We start from the raw sequence: 15,832 nt of genomic DNA, 5'->3' as shown, positions 1-15,832 counted from the left end.
ATATTTATGTCACTCATATAACGAGCCTCCTCAGATCATTAACCCCCCTCCCTTACACTCTACCCCACCCAGAAAAATAAACAAACAAAAATGAATTACTCAACTGCTACCTCTGTAGTGATAAGGCTCATTGAGGCTTCAAATAAGCTTATAAAAGCATAAATGTTCTATAATATAAATAAATAATATAATAATATATAAAGTTATGGCAAATCCTTCCAAAATAAGAGGTGTCCATGTTTGACAGTCTAAAAACAGGAAAGGCAAGCAACAAACACACTGTTTTATAATTATCAACATTGTTAATGTTCCAATTGTTAATTACATCAAATATTCATTTACACAATCATAATAAGCAAATATGTGCACTGGATCACATTGTTGTATGTCAGTGTGTGTGTGTGTGTGTGTGTGCGCGCGCACTATCTGTGGATTTTTAAAACACTTGAAGAACTGCAACTCCATTAAATGTGCTTAAAACAACATAATACGACACGTGAGTGCCTTTGATGACCTCTATTGCAGCCTAAAACAGGCCTGACTAATGTCTTCTCTAAAAAGTGATTCTCAGGTCATAACGACTCAGTATACTCGCCTGGGAAGCAAGCGGCGGGAGAGCGAAAGGCACCGTGTGAAGTTATATATTAACCAGGGATGGAAAGAACCCCAAAATATCCCTGTTAAAGTGCACTTTGTCTGGTGATGGGCTACGTTAACGGCATCAAAAACAGGAGCGCACTTCTTGTTTTGCATACAAAGTTGTTCTTCTTGAAAAAGAAAAGAAAAGTGAAAGAACAGGAAAAACAAAAACCACAAACAGAATCCCAGTGTCAAATCACAACAACCACACATGTTGTGCTCGAGTCACACCTGCATGCGAGTAAATGAAGGATCCCTTTGTCTACTTCAAAAACAACCAGATAAGCCTTTCAGTAAAGCCTGTGAGAACATATCACAGCAACGTATCCCATAACAAGACAGGTAGTAAAAACAACCACATCCAGCTCTCAGCTATTTTTTTTCCCAGCATCGATGCCAAATCGTTGCACGTCTTTGCCAGTCCAATTGCTATCAGTGGCCTCTTTGTTCCTCTGTTTTCAACCACTGAGCTGTTTATATCTCTCAAATAACCACGCTACTAAACCCTCAATGTGGAGGTGTTTGTGTTTTTGTATTTTGCTCATATCATCTCGGATTAAAGGTGCTGGCAAACACTAAAAAACACATGGCTCTTGGCCCCCGGGCATTAACTCCGCCTCCCAGAGAAATTACCAATCGGGCCAAAACAGAAAAATAGGCAGCAGCCAAATGTCACCGTTGGATCACACAAACACACGCTGACATGGACAACAATAATTTGAGAACAATGGTGATTAGAGAGGCTATGGGATTACCCTTAATCTGCAGTATCTGCGTGTTTATCCAAAGGGGGGTAGAATGCTTATTAAGGAAGAATAAAGCTGGACACCCCCTCCCTCCCCAACACACACACACACACACACACACACACACACACACACACACACACACACACACACACACACACACACACACACACACACACCATCTATGGAATCTAATTCACCCCTGACGCCTCAATGACAGAAGTGTAATCTGCTTGTTGGGAGATTATACAATACACACACAAAAAAAAACAATCCAAGTGTGTGTTTGGATTGGTGGAGAGGGGAGGGGTTGGCTATCTGATTGCTGGGTTTCACGCTCTGGCATGACTAATGATGGCGAAGATCACACGGAGAATTACCGATATAATTACCAAGATGATCTGCCAAACAGATGTTTCTGGATGACGGAGCCTTGGAGGCCTAATGCCGCCAGAATACACACAAACGCAAGCGCAACTTGTCATACGGCAACACTACCATTATTTTTTTTTAGCAGCTTCTCTTTGCGTCCAAATGTGCATGTGATTCAAAGTGATCCATAAAGTGTGTTTTTTAGTCTCCAGTGGCTGTGCACTGCGGATGATCGTGAGCTCCTGCAGCCAGGTGATGGCAGCATTGGCGCACTTTTCCCGCGCAATGGAAGCCTCTGACGCATTTACTTCAGCCGCCCACCCCATCTCCTCCCAATGTTCGATGGGTGTTTTTCATTCAACCTGCACACGCTGTCCATGTGCGGCAAAGAGCGGCGGCAGCGGCTTACGCAGTGATCTCCCCTGGCCTGGTCTATATATATATATATATATATTTATTTTTTAGACTAAACAAAAGCTTTAGTAAGAAACAGTCCGAGGCAGTGCAATGGGAAACGTCAGGTCCCAGTTGTAGAGGGATACCCAGAGGGTTAAAAATAGGCCACAACACTCCTTATATAACAAGTGGGACATCAGGGTTGTTTACAGTATTCCGGTCTGAGAAATGAATGCTTTATCATCCTGAATGACTCGCGTCCTTGTTAATCCATACAGGCTCGGTGCAGGATACACATTTCGTTTTGCATTTAACACGTTAGGTTTTAATTATTTTTACAACAGATTGAAACGACGTAGAAAAAGTGTTTTACAACCACACCTCGAATACACGTTGCTTTTTTTTGTGCACAGCACTTTCATTTTTTTTAAATTTATTTTTTAACAGTGGCCTTCGCTGTGGGCTGTTTGTTTCGTAATGTTTATGGGGCTTCCAAATAATTTCTGCTCCGACGTGAGGGAGCAGTTTGGGAACAGGGGGAGGAGGAGGAGGGGTTTTGGACTACGTCAACGAGCCGGCTTGGCCAATCGGCGGCGCCGCTGCCGGCTGATGGACAGGCACGGCCCCTGCAGGACGCCCCGCCCCCTATGACTCTGTTTTATTCTGTTTTTAGAGCAGCGGCAGCGTCACATGTTGTTTTTCTCCAGGATCGGATCAGTCCCCGGGTCTGCGCCGAATGCGCTGTGGCTCCTGACGTGGCGATCGCAGCGCTACTATGGATTAGAATCCCCCTTCGACTCAACACGAAAAACGGGTTAACCTCGAGAGCTTTCTTCTCGGCGAGTTTTTATTTTTATTTTTATTTGTATTTGTATTTTATTTTTTTTTATTTTTTTTTTTCAATTATTTTTTGCAGCGGAGTTTGCTTCTCCCGGACCTGCGGAGGAGTGACGTGACGTGACGAGAGAAATGGCAAGTCCTCCGGCGACGGGAGAACACCTGTTATCCAACGAGGCGAGCGGCGTGAAGAAGTGCGGCTACCTGAAGAAGCAGAAACACGGACACAGGCGCTTCTTCGTGCTGCGGGAGGCGACCGAGCGCTGCCCGGCCCGCCTGGAGTACTACGAGAGCGAGAAGAAATGGAGGAACAAGTCGGCGCCGAAGCGGGTGGTCACCCTGGACTCGTGTCTGTGCGTAAACAAACGGGCAGACGCCAAGCACAGGCACCTCATCGCCCTCTACACCAAGGACGAGTATTTCGCCGTGGCCGCCGACAACGAGCAGGAGCAGGAGAGCTGGTTCACGGTGCTGACGGATCTCATCGCCGAGGGGAGGGTGTACGACAGTCCCGCTTCCACGTCCTCATTGGTGGGTTTCGAGGAGGTCAACTATGGGCTCGTTTCCACAGCTGCTTACAAGGAGGTGTGGCAGGTCAACTTGAAATCTAAAGGTTTGGGCCAGCTGAAGAATCTGACCGGGGTGTACAGGCTGTGTTTGTCCAGCCGGACCATCAGCTTCGTCAAACTGAACTCGGAGACCCCTGCCGTCAGCCTGCAGCTCATGAACATCCGCAGGTGTGGCCACTCGGACAGCTTCTTCTTCATAGAGGTGGGTCGCTCGGCGGTCACCGGGCCCGGTGAGTTCTGGATGCAGGTGGAGGACTCAGTGGTGGCACAGAACATCCACGAGACCATCCTGGAGGCCATGAAAGCCATGAAGGAGCTGTCTGAGTTCAGGCCGCGCAGCAAGAGCCAGTCGGCCAGCACCAACCCAATCTCCGTGCCCACTCGGCGCAACCTCAACAACCTTCCCCCCAGCCAGACAGGCCTGGTGCGGAGATCCAGGACGGACAGCATGGCGACCGCCTCCCCTGGCAGAAAATTTACGTCCTGTCGAAGCCGAACAGCGAGTGAAGGGGATGGGAGCGTGACCCGGCCCGTATCCATGTCGATATCCGTGAATGGGAGTCCCACCAGCCTCGGCTCCACTAATCATCTCAGCAGGTCCCACACACTCAGCAGCGGGCGCACATGCAGGATGCTGGAGTCCTCGCCCAATTTGCACCACAGCCGATCCATGCCGGTGTCCAACTCCCCCCCTGCTGCCTCCAGCCCCATCAGCATGTCCCCCAGAGGCGGAGCTTCACACTGCACTCATGACAAAGCTCAGCGGCCTTTCAGCTGCAGTGCCTCCATCTCTGGCTCCCTCAGCGACACTGGCTTCATGCTGTGCGACGATTACAGCTCCAGTCCGGGCGAATCCAAGTATCTCCCCCTTACCCGCAGCGACACCCCGGATTCACTGTCCAGCACGCCGCCTTCCCGGGACCTCGGTGACCCGTGTGGCTACATGATAATGGAAGGGGTGAATGGTAGCAGGTGGCAGGCCGGTGGTGAAGGTCTGGCATTTGACAAGGCTTACCGGAAGCGGACGCACTCCCTCACAACACCGCGTCAACAGAGGGTGGTGGCGCCACTTTCCTCGGCATCCCTGGATGAGTACACGCTCATGAGGATGGCCCACGGTCACAACTCTCACTCCGCCTCACCCAAAGTGTGCTACCCCGAGGACTACGGCGACATCGAAATTGGTTCCTCCCAAAGCTCCAGTAGTAACCTTGCAGACGATGGCTACATGCCAATGACACCGGGTGTCGCGTCGCAGTCTGGCAAAGTAGACAACTATGTGCCGATGAGCCCCATGTGCGTCTCGGCACCAAAGCAGATTGTGAACCCTAGGGTGCACCCTCAAGCACCTGCCAACGGCGGCTACAAGACCAACTCCCCCTGCAGCAGCTCGTTGGAGGACAACGGCTACATGAGGATGTGGTGTGGCTCCAAATCATCCGTAGACAGCCCGGACAGGCACGGTGAATACATGAACATGTCGCCTGGGAATCCGCCTCCACTCCAGACACCCCCTGACTACTACTTGGGCCTGATGGCTGGTGAGTCGGCATCAGTGAGGCCAGTTTATCAGGCTGGCTCCCTCACACTCCCGGCCAAACTCCAGGCCTCAAAGGCCGAGGAGAGCAATCAATATGTGCTGATGAGCCCTCAGAGTTTGAGGCAGCGGAGTGGGGATTCAGAGTATTATTCTGTGATGCACCCAAGTGTGTTCCTGAATTTGCCTGCCAGCCCCTCGGTTCCTTCGCCCAGCAGGCACAGCCGGGCAGAGACCCTGCCCTACAGGGGGAGGCTGGGCAGACCAAACAGGCTATCCCTTGACACGCTGAGGACCCTGCCCAGCATGAATGAACACCCCCTGCCTGGAGAGCCCAAGAGCCCTGGAGAGTACATCAACATTGACTTTAACGGCACTAGGTTCTCAACCCCATCTACTGTACCCACCGAGAGCCAGTCTTCGTCACTGGGGTCCAGCAGCAGAGTCCCTGGCAGGTCCTCTCTGACAGACTACATCAACCTGGAGCTCCGCTCGTCCTCGCTCAACGAGGCCAACACTCCCGCCAAGCGGCTGGACACACTTCCAGAACTATCGAGATGCTCCTGCTCAGATGACGAGGTCTACCATCTGGACAGTGAGAAAAGGTCTCAGGGCTTTGCCGATGACGTAAAAAACGAATACACCGAGATGACATTTGGGATGACCAGCTCGCCTCCGCAGCTTGTCCCCCAGACCATGGCAAGGTATGTGTGTCTTTTCTGTGTGTTAATGTTGATGATTGTCAGACAGGTATTATTGCCTGTCTGACGGCAGTAGTCATTCTTTTGGTCATGTTTACGCTCAATATACGATAGGATTTTCAATATTAATGAGGTTAAGAATGAAAGGTTATGCTTTTAGTTCAATACTTATCTCCGGATCAGTAGAGCAAAATCAATAAAACTGAATATACAGAGAAGCCTGTGAGTCAGTAGCAAGTAAATATTGTCACAGTTGACTTCCATTGTAAACATTTGCTTGGGCATGTTCTCATCCTTTTTTAAACCACATTCAAAGGAGCTTCCCGTTCAAACTTCCTAATTGTAGTCTAAACATTGCCCTCCAGCAGCCAGAACAACAGAGAGAGGAGGCTCTCTCTGGAGGACCAAGGAGTCCCAGAAGGCCTCGGAGTCTTCTTGATCGGCACTGCCTCTTCCTCCGCGGTGGACCCTGACTTCTCCGCCAAAGTCATCCGAGCCAACCCACAGGGTCGTCGGCGTCACAGCTCCGAGACCTTCTCCTCCACCGCCACAGTGACGCCGGTCCTCCCATCCTTCGCCCGTGGCGAGACCATGAAGAGGCATAGCTCCGTGGAGAACATCTCATCCCGGAGCAGTGAGGGCTCAGACGAGGAGTATGGCAGCCCCGTGAACCGGCAGAGTTTGGCGGCCTACCCAAACAAACTCAACTACATTGCCTTGAACCTGCTGGACAACCGGGGTGTGCAGAAGTGCGAGGACTTGGCTGGTTTCAAACCCACCAGCAGCTGCAAAGGGGGCATCAATGGATTACACAGCTCGCCATATGTCTGCTTGGGATTCAAGGAGGGTGCAACCACTGCCAAAGGTAAGATGTCAGACACTAAAAAACAAACTTGTCAAGTCTCAGCTCTGTGTCCTGCAGGTTTTTTTTTTCTTTTAAAAAAAAAAAAAGGAACGGAACTGAAATATAAAAAAAAAAACGCCTCCTGGATTCAAATTCAAACTGACTTTCAAGAATGAGGGAGGTGGCGCCGGTGGTGCCTTCACATGCTCGTCCTGAGCTCGTTCTTTTTCTGCTTCCTGCAGACCTTGCATGCTGCACGTCTTTTCATGCCGACACCGGGGCCAAACTGTGTCCCTTGGAGTGTTTGAATGTTTGAAAGCGGCCGCCAAATATGCCCGTCTGCGTGGCTCGCCTTGTGAGCCAACTTGTACTTGTACTTCCCGCAGTAGGCAGCGTTTCCCAGCGACATGTGAACGCAGCGCGGGGGCTGCCGCGAAACGTGACCAGCCTTGAGAGCTCTGAAGTAAACAAGCACCATGACTGAGCAGGAGGACGCTCGCCGCCTCGCTGCTACTGTTGTGGGCTGCCTCGGCTAAAAATACGCAGGCAGATTTCAGGATTCCACCCACGCTTGTTATGAATGGTGTGTGGGAAAAAAACAGAAAGGAGAGCTCGTCACAGGCTTACAAAGGGCACTGCAAATAGCGATCCAGATGTATGCTTTTTATTATTAGTGGTATAAGGCCAGAAGAATGCCTCAAGAGCTGCAAGAAACAGCTGTCTGATAATTGGACGCCGAGCCACGGGCATTTCCGCCCTGCTTTTTTGTTTACAGTCGGCCGGGCTTTCGGGATGCACTGCACACATCGGTGTGACCTCTATAGCCTCCCCCTAGCCCCCGCCAGATCAATACGGCGCACCAGAATATCCACAGATCAACACAAACTAGCGGGAGCAAACGGGGAGCACGAGGGAGCTGGTCGACACAAGTTTGTGTTGCTTCTGGACCCAACGTTGTTTATTGGACACGGTGAACGCACTCGTATGTGTGTGTGTGTGTGTGTGTGTGTGTGTGCGTGTGTGTGTGTGCGTGTGCGTGTGTGTGTGCGTGTGTGTGTGTCTGTGTCTGTGTGTCTGTGTGTTGGGGGGAGGGGGGGAGGGCAGTGTTTTGCTCGTCAACATGTGAGGCTCCGGCACAAGTGAACGTGTGTTTGTGCGAATGCACGCGCCGTGCATGTGTCCTTGTCGGCAGCGAGCGGGCGTTGAAAACAATAAAGTGGACGAGTTGCTATGCAGCCGTCAGGTAACTGGATGACAAGCTCCACATTCCTGGCAAAGGCCCTGGGTTCAAAAAGTCTGCTGTGAGGGACGGACGGGCAGGGGGCCGCTTGTTTTCATGTCCGCTTGAAAAGAAAGTTTGCTTTCATTGCACCACGAGACCCCGCACACGTTTTTTTTTTTTTGGTGGGGGTGGGGGGGGTATATTTTTAGCCCAGGACTCATGAAAGCGCTAATTTATGAGTCCGCTCCGGTGACACTTTAGCGATTAGTGAGCAGGAATGTGTGTTCCCTCCTCCTGGGACAAACTGTACGGTGTCCTAGAACCCAGGCGGCAAAAAAAAACAAAAAAAAAAACAGAGTTATTATTGCAAAATCAGATATCGCAGCCGTTGATGACACGTGCTCCCTGCCGCAGCAGTGCCAATGGTTTTTTTGTTGTTGTTGCTGCTGTTGTTGTTATTGTTGTTGTTTTGTCCCTTGCTGCTAATTGTCAGTGGCCGGCCAGAGCCAGAAAACTTTTCCTGGACAGATCATTACTCACGTAGGACTGTTATTATTATTATTATTATTATTATTTTTAAATTATTATTATCATTATTATTATTAGTAGTAGTAGTATTAGTGGGGTTTTTTTGTATTTTGAGTTTATTAAATATTTTCTCTGCGTCCCTATAACAGTCGACCTCTCACCATTCCTGTGGATTAGACAGGAAGTCTTCGCAAACGTTAAATATGTTACATATTAATATTAATCAATCAATGTCAGCTTGTTCCTACTGTCTTAGGGTCAGGATGAGGGTTACATTCAACTTTTGAGTAAGAATAGAATCCAGGCCAGTCGTCAAGTCAGAAATATATGGAAAAATAAAAGATACTGTACATCAATCAATCAATCAACGAAGATATGTCTTGAGATGCTGTACTGGTGTGGAAGTGGAGCCCCCCCGCCCGCCCTCTCCTCCCCGCCCCACCTGGCTACCACCACTTAGCTCCGCCCCTGTTAATATTTGCTTGATGAACGCGATCGACCGTGGAGGGGGAGCTAGGGCCAAGGACGTGGAGCGAGCACGTACACCGCCACAGCTGTCAGGGATGTTTTTCTCCCACCTCTGGCCCCCAGACCGCCCCCCCTCTACCCCCCAACCCCTCCGCTCTGCAAACACTTGGCCGAGATGTGCAACAGAGAGAGGAGAGAGATTGCTTGTTTTGTTTTTCCCAGCATGAGCGAACGCGATGCATAATGGACCAAGGCATGGGCACGTGCACTCCGACGGCCTTCCGCCTCATTAGGCCGCCCACTTAGCAGGAGCAAGACAAGGGGAGAGAGGGAGGGAGAGAGAGAGTGGAAGAGAGAGGGAGAGAGGGAGAGAGCCGGGGGGAAGGGAGGGGCCTGAGCTTTTTAAAGCGACAAACAAACCCATTGGCCACCACCGCCACCCCCCAGCCCCCTTTTTTTCCCGACCAAGGTGCATTCTGGGTGGTGCAGGTCTCAGGGTGGCAGGCACGGACAGCTTGTTTTCTGCAGTGCTTCTGGCTCCGCTTGGATAAAATTAGTATTTCATCCATTTTTTCACTGGTTTCAGGGTCATTTCAATAAAGAGCTAAATACCGTGAGGCTTCAAAGACACTGATTTGGTTGCAACTTTGCTTTGGCTCATTGTGAATTGGCATTAAAGCAACATGCTTTCTGCATATAGCATGATAGATGTTTTCCTCCTATGGTGTGGCTCACCAAAACATTCCATCCATCTGCTGCTGCTCCAGAGTTTAGAACCTATTGTGGCCCCCGAGTCAAAACGTTTGCCCACTCCTGGTTTACACACTGATTTGTATTTGGGTGACCATGTGACTCCCCTCTTTCGGCCTCCCCTGGCTGGCTGGCCGCGGCTCAGCAAGGTGGAGACATCCTGTGCCGGAGCCAGATTAGCCGAGTCAGCCCCCCCCGCCCCCCTCCTCTCCGGCTGACAGGTCATTTCACAGAGCGAGGCAAGTGTCGGGACGACTCTTCCAAATCCCTCCTGCTGAGTGTGATCGAAAGCCATCATGTGGTGAAGGGCGGAAGACAACTGTGTGTTTGTGTGTGTGGGGGGTGGGGGGGTGGAGGAGGAGGCGGGGGTCACTATCAGGGTCCCTGCTGTGAGACCCCCCCTCCCCCCCTCCTGAGCGCCACTGGCAGTCTGGTTGGTTGGCAGAAGTGACTGGTGAGAAGGTGTTAGCTCAAAGTTGTATGTCGCTCCATTACACACACAAACTGCAGTGAGTTTCCATGACAGTTTTTCGCAAAATATCAGCGATATTTCTAAAAATTTCCACAGAGTGCAATTGTGATTTGCAGGTGTTTCCATTGAATCTCATTAGCCGTAATTCTCATCAAATCTCGTGCCGCGAGACCTCACTTGGAGGAGGACGGAGGTACAAAATTTCTGTAAAAATCTGCATTTTGATGTTGTCACGTGACCCCGTACGTCACGACCGCTGACGTGTAAATGCGGAAAAAAAGTGTTTCCATGACCCTTCTGCAATATGCATCTCGATACGTCGGGAAAACCTCCTCATGAGATCATCAAAACCTTTCAGTGATATTTGAGAGGTTTTTCCAAGTCGAGGTCTTTCTCTGACCAGTTCTTTGTTGCGATATTTAGGTTTTGCACAATTCTAGGGATAATGGAAACGTATCTACACACACACACACACACACACACACACAGCGCTCGCCACTCTGCTGCTGCTGCTGCTGCCTCTGCTAATGACGGCTCTGGCCATCTGCCGCTTCCACGGCTCCGCCGAGCGCAGCCATTGGCTCCCGGTGTCGTGCGCCGAGCGCAGCGTAATTCATCTGGCGGGGGGGAGGGGGCGCAGATTAGAGGCCCCCCTGTTCGTGCCTCTCTGCTCAAACCCCCCCACACACACCTGAACGCGAGTGATGTCATCGCGGGTGGAGGGTGATGTAAATCCAGTGCTGCTCCACTGCCGTTTTCCTTTTCCGCTTCCCCCGCCTCGCTTGTTGCTGGGTGGGGGGGCTGGATGGGGGCGGGGGGAGGGGCGAGTGCGGCGAGCGGAAGAGCTCCGGTTGCGCAGCCGAGCGTCTCCAAGTCGCTCGGCCCCGCTCCAGTTGTCATAATAAGGAGGAGGAAGAGGCCGTTTGTGCCTCCGCTGACGTCAGGAGATGGTTGTGAATTTGCATATTTGCATCTATTAGCAAGTGGCTACAGTCTGATCTTTTTTCTTTGAGGGGGAGGCAGCTAGCGAGCAAAGGTTTGCAAACACGCACGGGGACGGGGTGGGCGGGCAGGCAGGGCTGTCTTCTGAGGCGGTGCGATGGTCGGCGGTGCAAACAGGCGGCAGGAAGTGCTGGGGGGGGGGGGAGTGTGTGTGTGTGTGTGTGTGTGTGTGTGTGTGTGTGTGTGTGTGTGTGTGTGTGTAAACTAGGCCGGGATGTTCCAGACAGAAGTGCTCGCTGCTAGATAGAGAACTGCGTGGCCAGCGTTCCAGCGCCACCACGCTCAGCCAGCCAGGCAGCCCAGAGCCATGAGATTACAGCCTCGGCGGGCCAGATTAGGCGGCCAAGGGTTTGTGTGTGAGAGTGTGTGTGTGTGTGTGTGGTGGTGGCGGGGGGGGGGGGGCTGAGAGTTTTAGAGTTTGAAAATTTTAAAGGGGGTCCACAACGTTGTTTTTTTTTCAGAAATCATTGTACATTATTGTACATTATTATATATTAGTATGTATTATTTAGCACACTGGTCGGGTAGGTGTTCCCTTTCCCCTCTCTCTCTCTCTCTCTCTCCCTCTCTCTCTCTCTCTCCCTCTCTCTCTCTCTCTCTCACAAACGCGCAAGTGCGCACGTACGGCTCTCTCGCCGAACGGAAAGCCTCGCCGTGAGAAAGAAGAGAGAAAAAAATTGAAAGCAATGGAAAAGGGCTTGCGCGTGTGCACGGAACGTGCACGCTCCTCCCCCTTCTCGTTCTGCTGTGTCCATGGCAACACGGCAGTGGGGTGGGGGGGGGGGATGAGGGTGGGTGGACCATCCCGCTGCATCTCCAGATTATATAATTAAAGGCCGACCACCACCCCTTGAACAGCTGGCGCGCTAAGAGAGGTTGCGCACGCACACACACATGCGCGCGCACGCACACCATCCCGCCGGGGTACGACGAAGACGACCGCCGACCATTCTGTGATCGCTCAATCGTAGAGCTCCATTGGAATTAAAGTTGTTTCATTTTCTGGTGAGGGTGTGTATTCTGCACATTTGTTCGTAGGGTTTTTCCCTTTTCTTTTTTTTGTCAGTTGACAATTTCATTATTTCACATTAGAAACCGGGGGTGGACAAACCTGCAGCAGATGGATGGAGTGTTTTGGTGAGCCACCTCATAGGAGGAAAAAAAATCTGTCACGGGTATACGTAGAAAACATGTTGCTTTAATGTCCATTGAAAATGAACCAAAGCAAAGTTGCAACCAAACCAGTGTCTTTGAGGCCCCCCAGTGTTGAGCTCTTTATTGAAATGACCCTGAAAACACTGAAAACATGGAGGAAACACAGCTGTTTTATGACTGACTCACTGTTAATATCACTTCCTCAAGTTCGGCGGGCCGGATTAAAGATCTTTAATGGGCCACATATGGCCCCCGGGCCGTGGCTTGCCCACGCCTTTTGTAAACCAAAATAAATCATTCATTCATTCATTCATTCATTCAAAATTGCACTTGGTAGCAGGATGGTGGCGTGCTAAACCCCCTGTTTGTTTTCTCTCCTCTGCTTCTCTTCCAGACTGAAAACAACACTGTCGCCGTCTGCAACCGACCTGCTGCTGGAACCCAGAGAGACGTCGTGAAGGACGACGCACGTGCGCCAAACATGGAGAAAGCAAGGAAAAGAAAAATAAGCAACACCAAGAACAGCAACAACAACAACAACAACAACAACTACTAAACCAATCCCAGCAGGTCGCCATCTATGCATGTCATGAATTTTGGCCCGAGGAGCGACAGGTTGTGCTGTATCTGTGTGTTAAATGTTGGGGTTTTGTTTTTTTTTTTGTTAAAAAAAGCACATCTCATGTTCCGTGCACTTTTTTTCAGAGGCCATCATTTCTGTGGCGTGACCCAAATTCTGCCGACTCGGGCGCAGAAGCCAAACGTAGTCGGAGCTTTTAGTAACAGCAACAGCTAAAACTCTTACGGTACGCAGATCCTCTTCATTTGTACTTGAAGGGTAGTTTTTATTTTATTTGTGTGTGCGTGCGTGCGTGCGTGCGTGCGTGCACTCTGAGACCAACGGGTATGTCCGTGACGAGTGAAACCAACTACATAAAAATAATAAGAATAATATTTAAAAACAAAAAAGGCCCAGGGAGAAGGAAAACCAAGGTACACTGAGTATAGGACTATATTTAGAGCAGAAAATCTTATTTATTTTTGAAAGATGAATGTCTGAAAAGACCTACCCGATGCCTTAAATGTCTATACTGTCCTTATGTTTTCTATAAACAAGAGATAAGTCTATTTCAGTATGTCAGCTTGGAAACCGACACCTCTATATTATTATTTTATTGTGACGAGTAGAGAAAAAAAGCCTAGCTTACTATTAAGAAAAATAAATATATATATATATATACACATATAATTTCAGAAATGTACAGTCCAGTGGCGCTGCTCGAAATCCAATTTATCGTATTAAAAGTATTTTCTTAACGACTAATTTCTTATTTATTCTAACCCGGTTTGTTTCATTTTGTTTTGCGGCTCCGACGAAAGCGCTGAACCTTTTTGAGAGATATTTTTTATTTTCCCGTCTTTAGAGAGTTGCGCGTCTTTGTGACTCGGCAGCGAACCCCTCTTTGCCCCCCCAACAGCAATCAACAGGCATCTGAATGCACTGCACCTCCCACCACGGTTCCTCAGTCACTTGAGCCTGGAAAAAAAAACAAAAAACTCACACACTCCTACCTTCCTGAGGAAATATATATATGTATATGTATACATACAAAGACACACACACACACACATATATATATATGTATACATACGGCCGTAAAAAGGGTTGGAAAGAGGCCGCCACGCATCACGAGGGGATGAAAAGGCTCACGGCCAAGTATGGTGGCCCGACGCACAAACAGCTGTGTTTAAAATTTTTGGGAGTTTTAATCAGTCTGAGTGAAAAAGAATTACCATCAGCCCCCATCGACAGCCCAGGGATGGGCAAACATTTTGACTGGTGGAGCCACAATGGGTTCTAAAACAAATTGGGCCAATAAACGGCTATATTCAACAAGGCTTTCTTCAAGTACATTAGCCATTAGCTTCCAGCTAGCTTTCGTCAACACCAGCTTTCATCGTCCATGTCATTGCTGATGGAAACAAACAAACAAACAAACAAACAAACAAACGTGGCTAACATGAGCCAAACAGTCTGGGCTTAACCTTTGTGTTAGCGACATTGGTTGCCTGATGCTAGCTGACAGCGGCTATCAGTCACCACCAGGTAACATCAGTTTTACAGGGATTGTTTTGGGGTTTGTTTTTTGTTTGTTTCCCAAACAGATATAAAAATCTAGCAAACACTGGGGGGGGGGGAACTCAGACTCCCATTCCACCCAAATTAAAACCAGCTGTTTGGCAGCCTCAGAAACAGGGAGTGCCGCCACATTTCCTTCCATCTTTTCCAACAACTGTGCCGAAATCCACGCGGCTGGCGAGCCCTTCGAGTGTACAGTAGACTCTTAAGAACTATCAGAACCAAGTCTGAATGTATTGCTGGGCTGGTCGGAGGAGGGACGCTTTTCACAGAACCGGGTCGTAAACAGAGTCGTACCGTGCCCCGTGAGTGCAGCGGTACTATTTATCTTCAGTCAGAGTCTTGAATGTGTATATTGTGTACATAGAGAGTTTATCGAAAAAGAAAATATCTATTAAAAAAAAAAAGAGAGAGATACTTAGATTTTATCCATGTTGCAATGATATTCCTGTGTGAAAGACTTTGGTTACCGATTTTTTCCAAGGTTTTGCTTCGGGGGGGTGTGGGGATGGGTTGGGGGGGGGGGTTGTTAATTGTAATGTAATGCTTTTCTCCTCCCTCACAGTTTCTGTGGCTGTATGAAAAAGAAAAAAAATCTGTCTATTTTATCTGTCTATTTTATTATAGAGATATCTTTGCCTTGTTGACACACTTTACCTAATGGCATATGCAATAGTGACATGAATACAATCTAGTTTACAACCGTGGAACCAAATGTAACATTGATTTGATTTTTCTTTTTTTTTTTTTTTTGTTATTTGTTTTTTGTTGCTGTTCATTTCTTTTTTCAGCCAAGTGTTTTTCTTTTCTTTTTTTTTTTTTTTGTCATCGGGAATTTCTTTTGACTCCCCATGTTTCTGACTTCTGCAGATTGATCTCGGGTTCGACTCGGCCCGAACGTGTCGTCGTCTTCCACTGTAAATAGTCCAGAGAAATATACCGTTTATCGTAGAGAGAGAGAGCGAGAGAGAGAGTGAGAGAGAGAGAGAGAGAGAGAGAGAGAGAGAATTCTAACCTAGTCGAGTATTGCTCTTTTGGTTTTTTGTTTTCTTTCTTATCTGTATTGATTATGGATAGCAAACCTGCAGAAATAAATACATTTATTTGAAGAGGTACAACTGTTTTATTGTCTTTTCTTCCCGAAATGCATTGAGGTAAGAAGTTGATGATACATTAGTTGATAAAGATAATTTTGTTTTTAAAAAAAATGATGACTGGACTGGACTGACCAGAGATCTACGCTGAGCATCAACATCATGTTTGACAGCTTTGCTGCTCTCAATACTGCAGCACAACCAAACTGCAATAAGCAGTTATGAACAAATAAGCACTATTGGATGTTGACACAATGTTATTTTTTTTTACATTTTTATTTTTATCCCTGTATTGAAAACATACTGACCAGTGACCCCCAAAGCCGAGCTCCTCTAAAAAAAAATAATCTCCCTCTGAAA

The 15,832-nt window shown here is 48.7% G+C and overlaps 1 protein-coding gene across 2 annotated transcripts; it reads left to right on the top strand.

Moving 5' to 3' along the window:
* The first annotated feature begins 2,837 nt into the window (after positions 1–2,837).
* On the top strand, positions 2,838–15,496 carry LOC142903652 (insulin receptor substrate 2-like). 2 transcript variants are annotated; one of them, XM_076049420.1, is made up of 4 exons: positions 2,838–5,800; positions 6,166–6,662; positions 12,633–12,861; positions 12,944–15,496. In XM_076049420.1, the coding sequence occupies exons 1-3, from the start codon at positions 3,123–3,125 to the stop codon at positions 12,635–12,637; spliced, it is 3,180 nt and encodes a 1,059-aa protein (XP_075905535.1). In that variant the 5' UTR covers positions 2,838–3,122; the 3' UTR covers positions 12,638–12,861; positions 12,944–15,496. The 2 variants fall into 2 exon arrangements, with proteins under 2 accessions (XP_075905535.1, XP_075905534.1); XM_076049419.1 differs by having other exon boundaries at positions 6,163–6,662.
* The last annotated feature ends 336 nt before the right edge of the window (positions 15,497–15,832 follow it).

This window comes from Nelusetta ayraudi, unplaced genomic scaffold (assembly GCF_046127955.1).
Source record: "Nelusetta ayraudi isolate G7.1 ecotype Tasmania unplaced genomic scaffold, CSIRO-AGI_Nayr_v1 ptg000114l, whole genome shotgun sequence".
NCBI classification, from domain to species: domain Eukaryota; kingdom Metazoa; phylum Chordata; class Actinopteri; order Tetraodontiformes; family Monacanthidae; genus Nelusetta; species Nelusetta ayraudi.
This window is presented reverse-complemented; position numbering and strand designations above follow the sequence as displayed.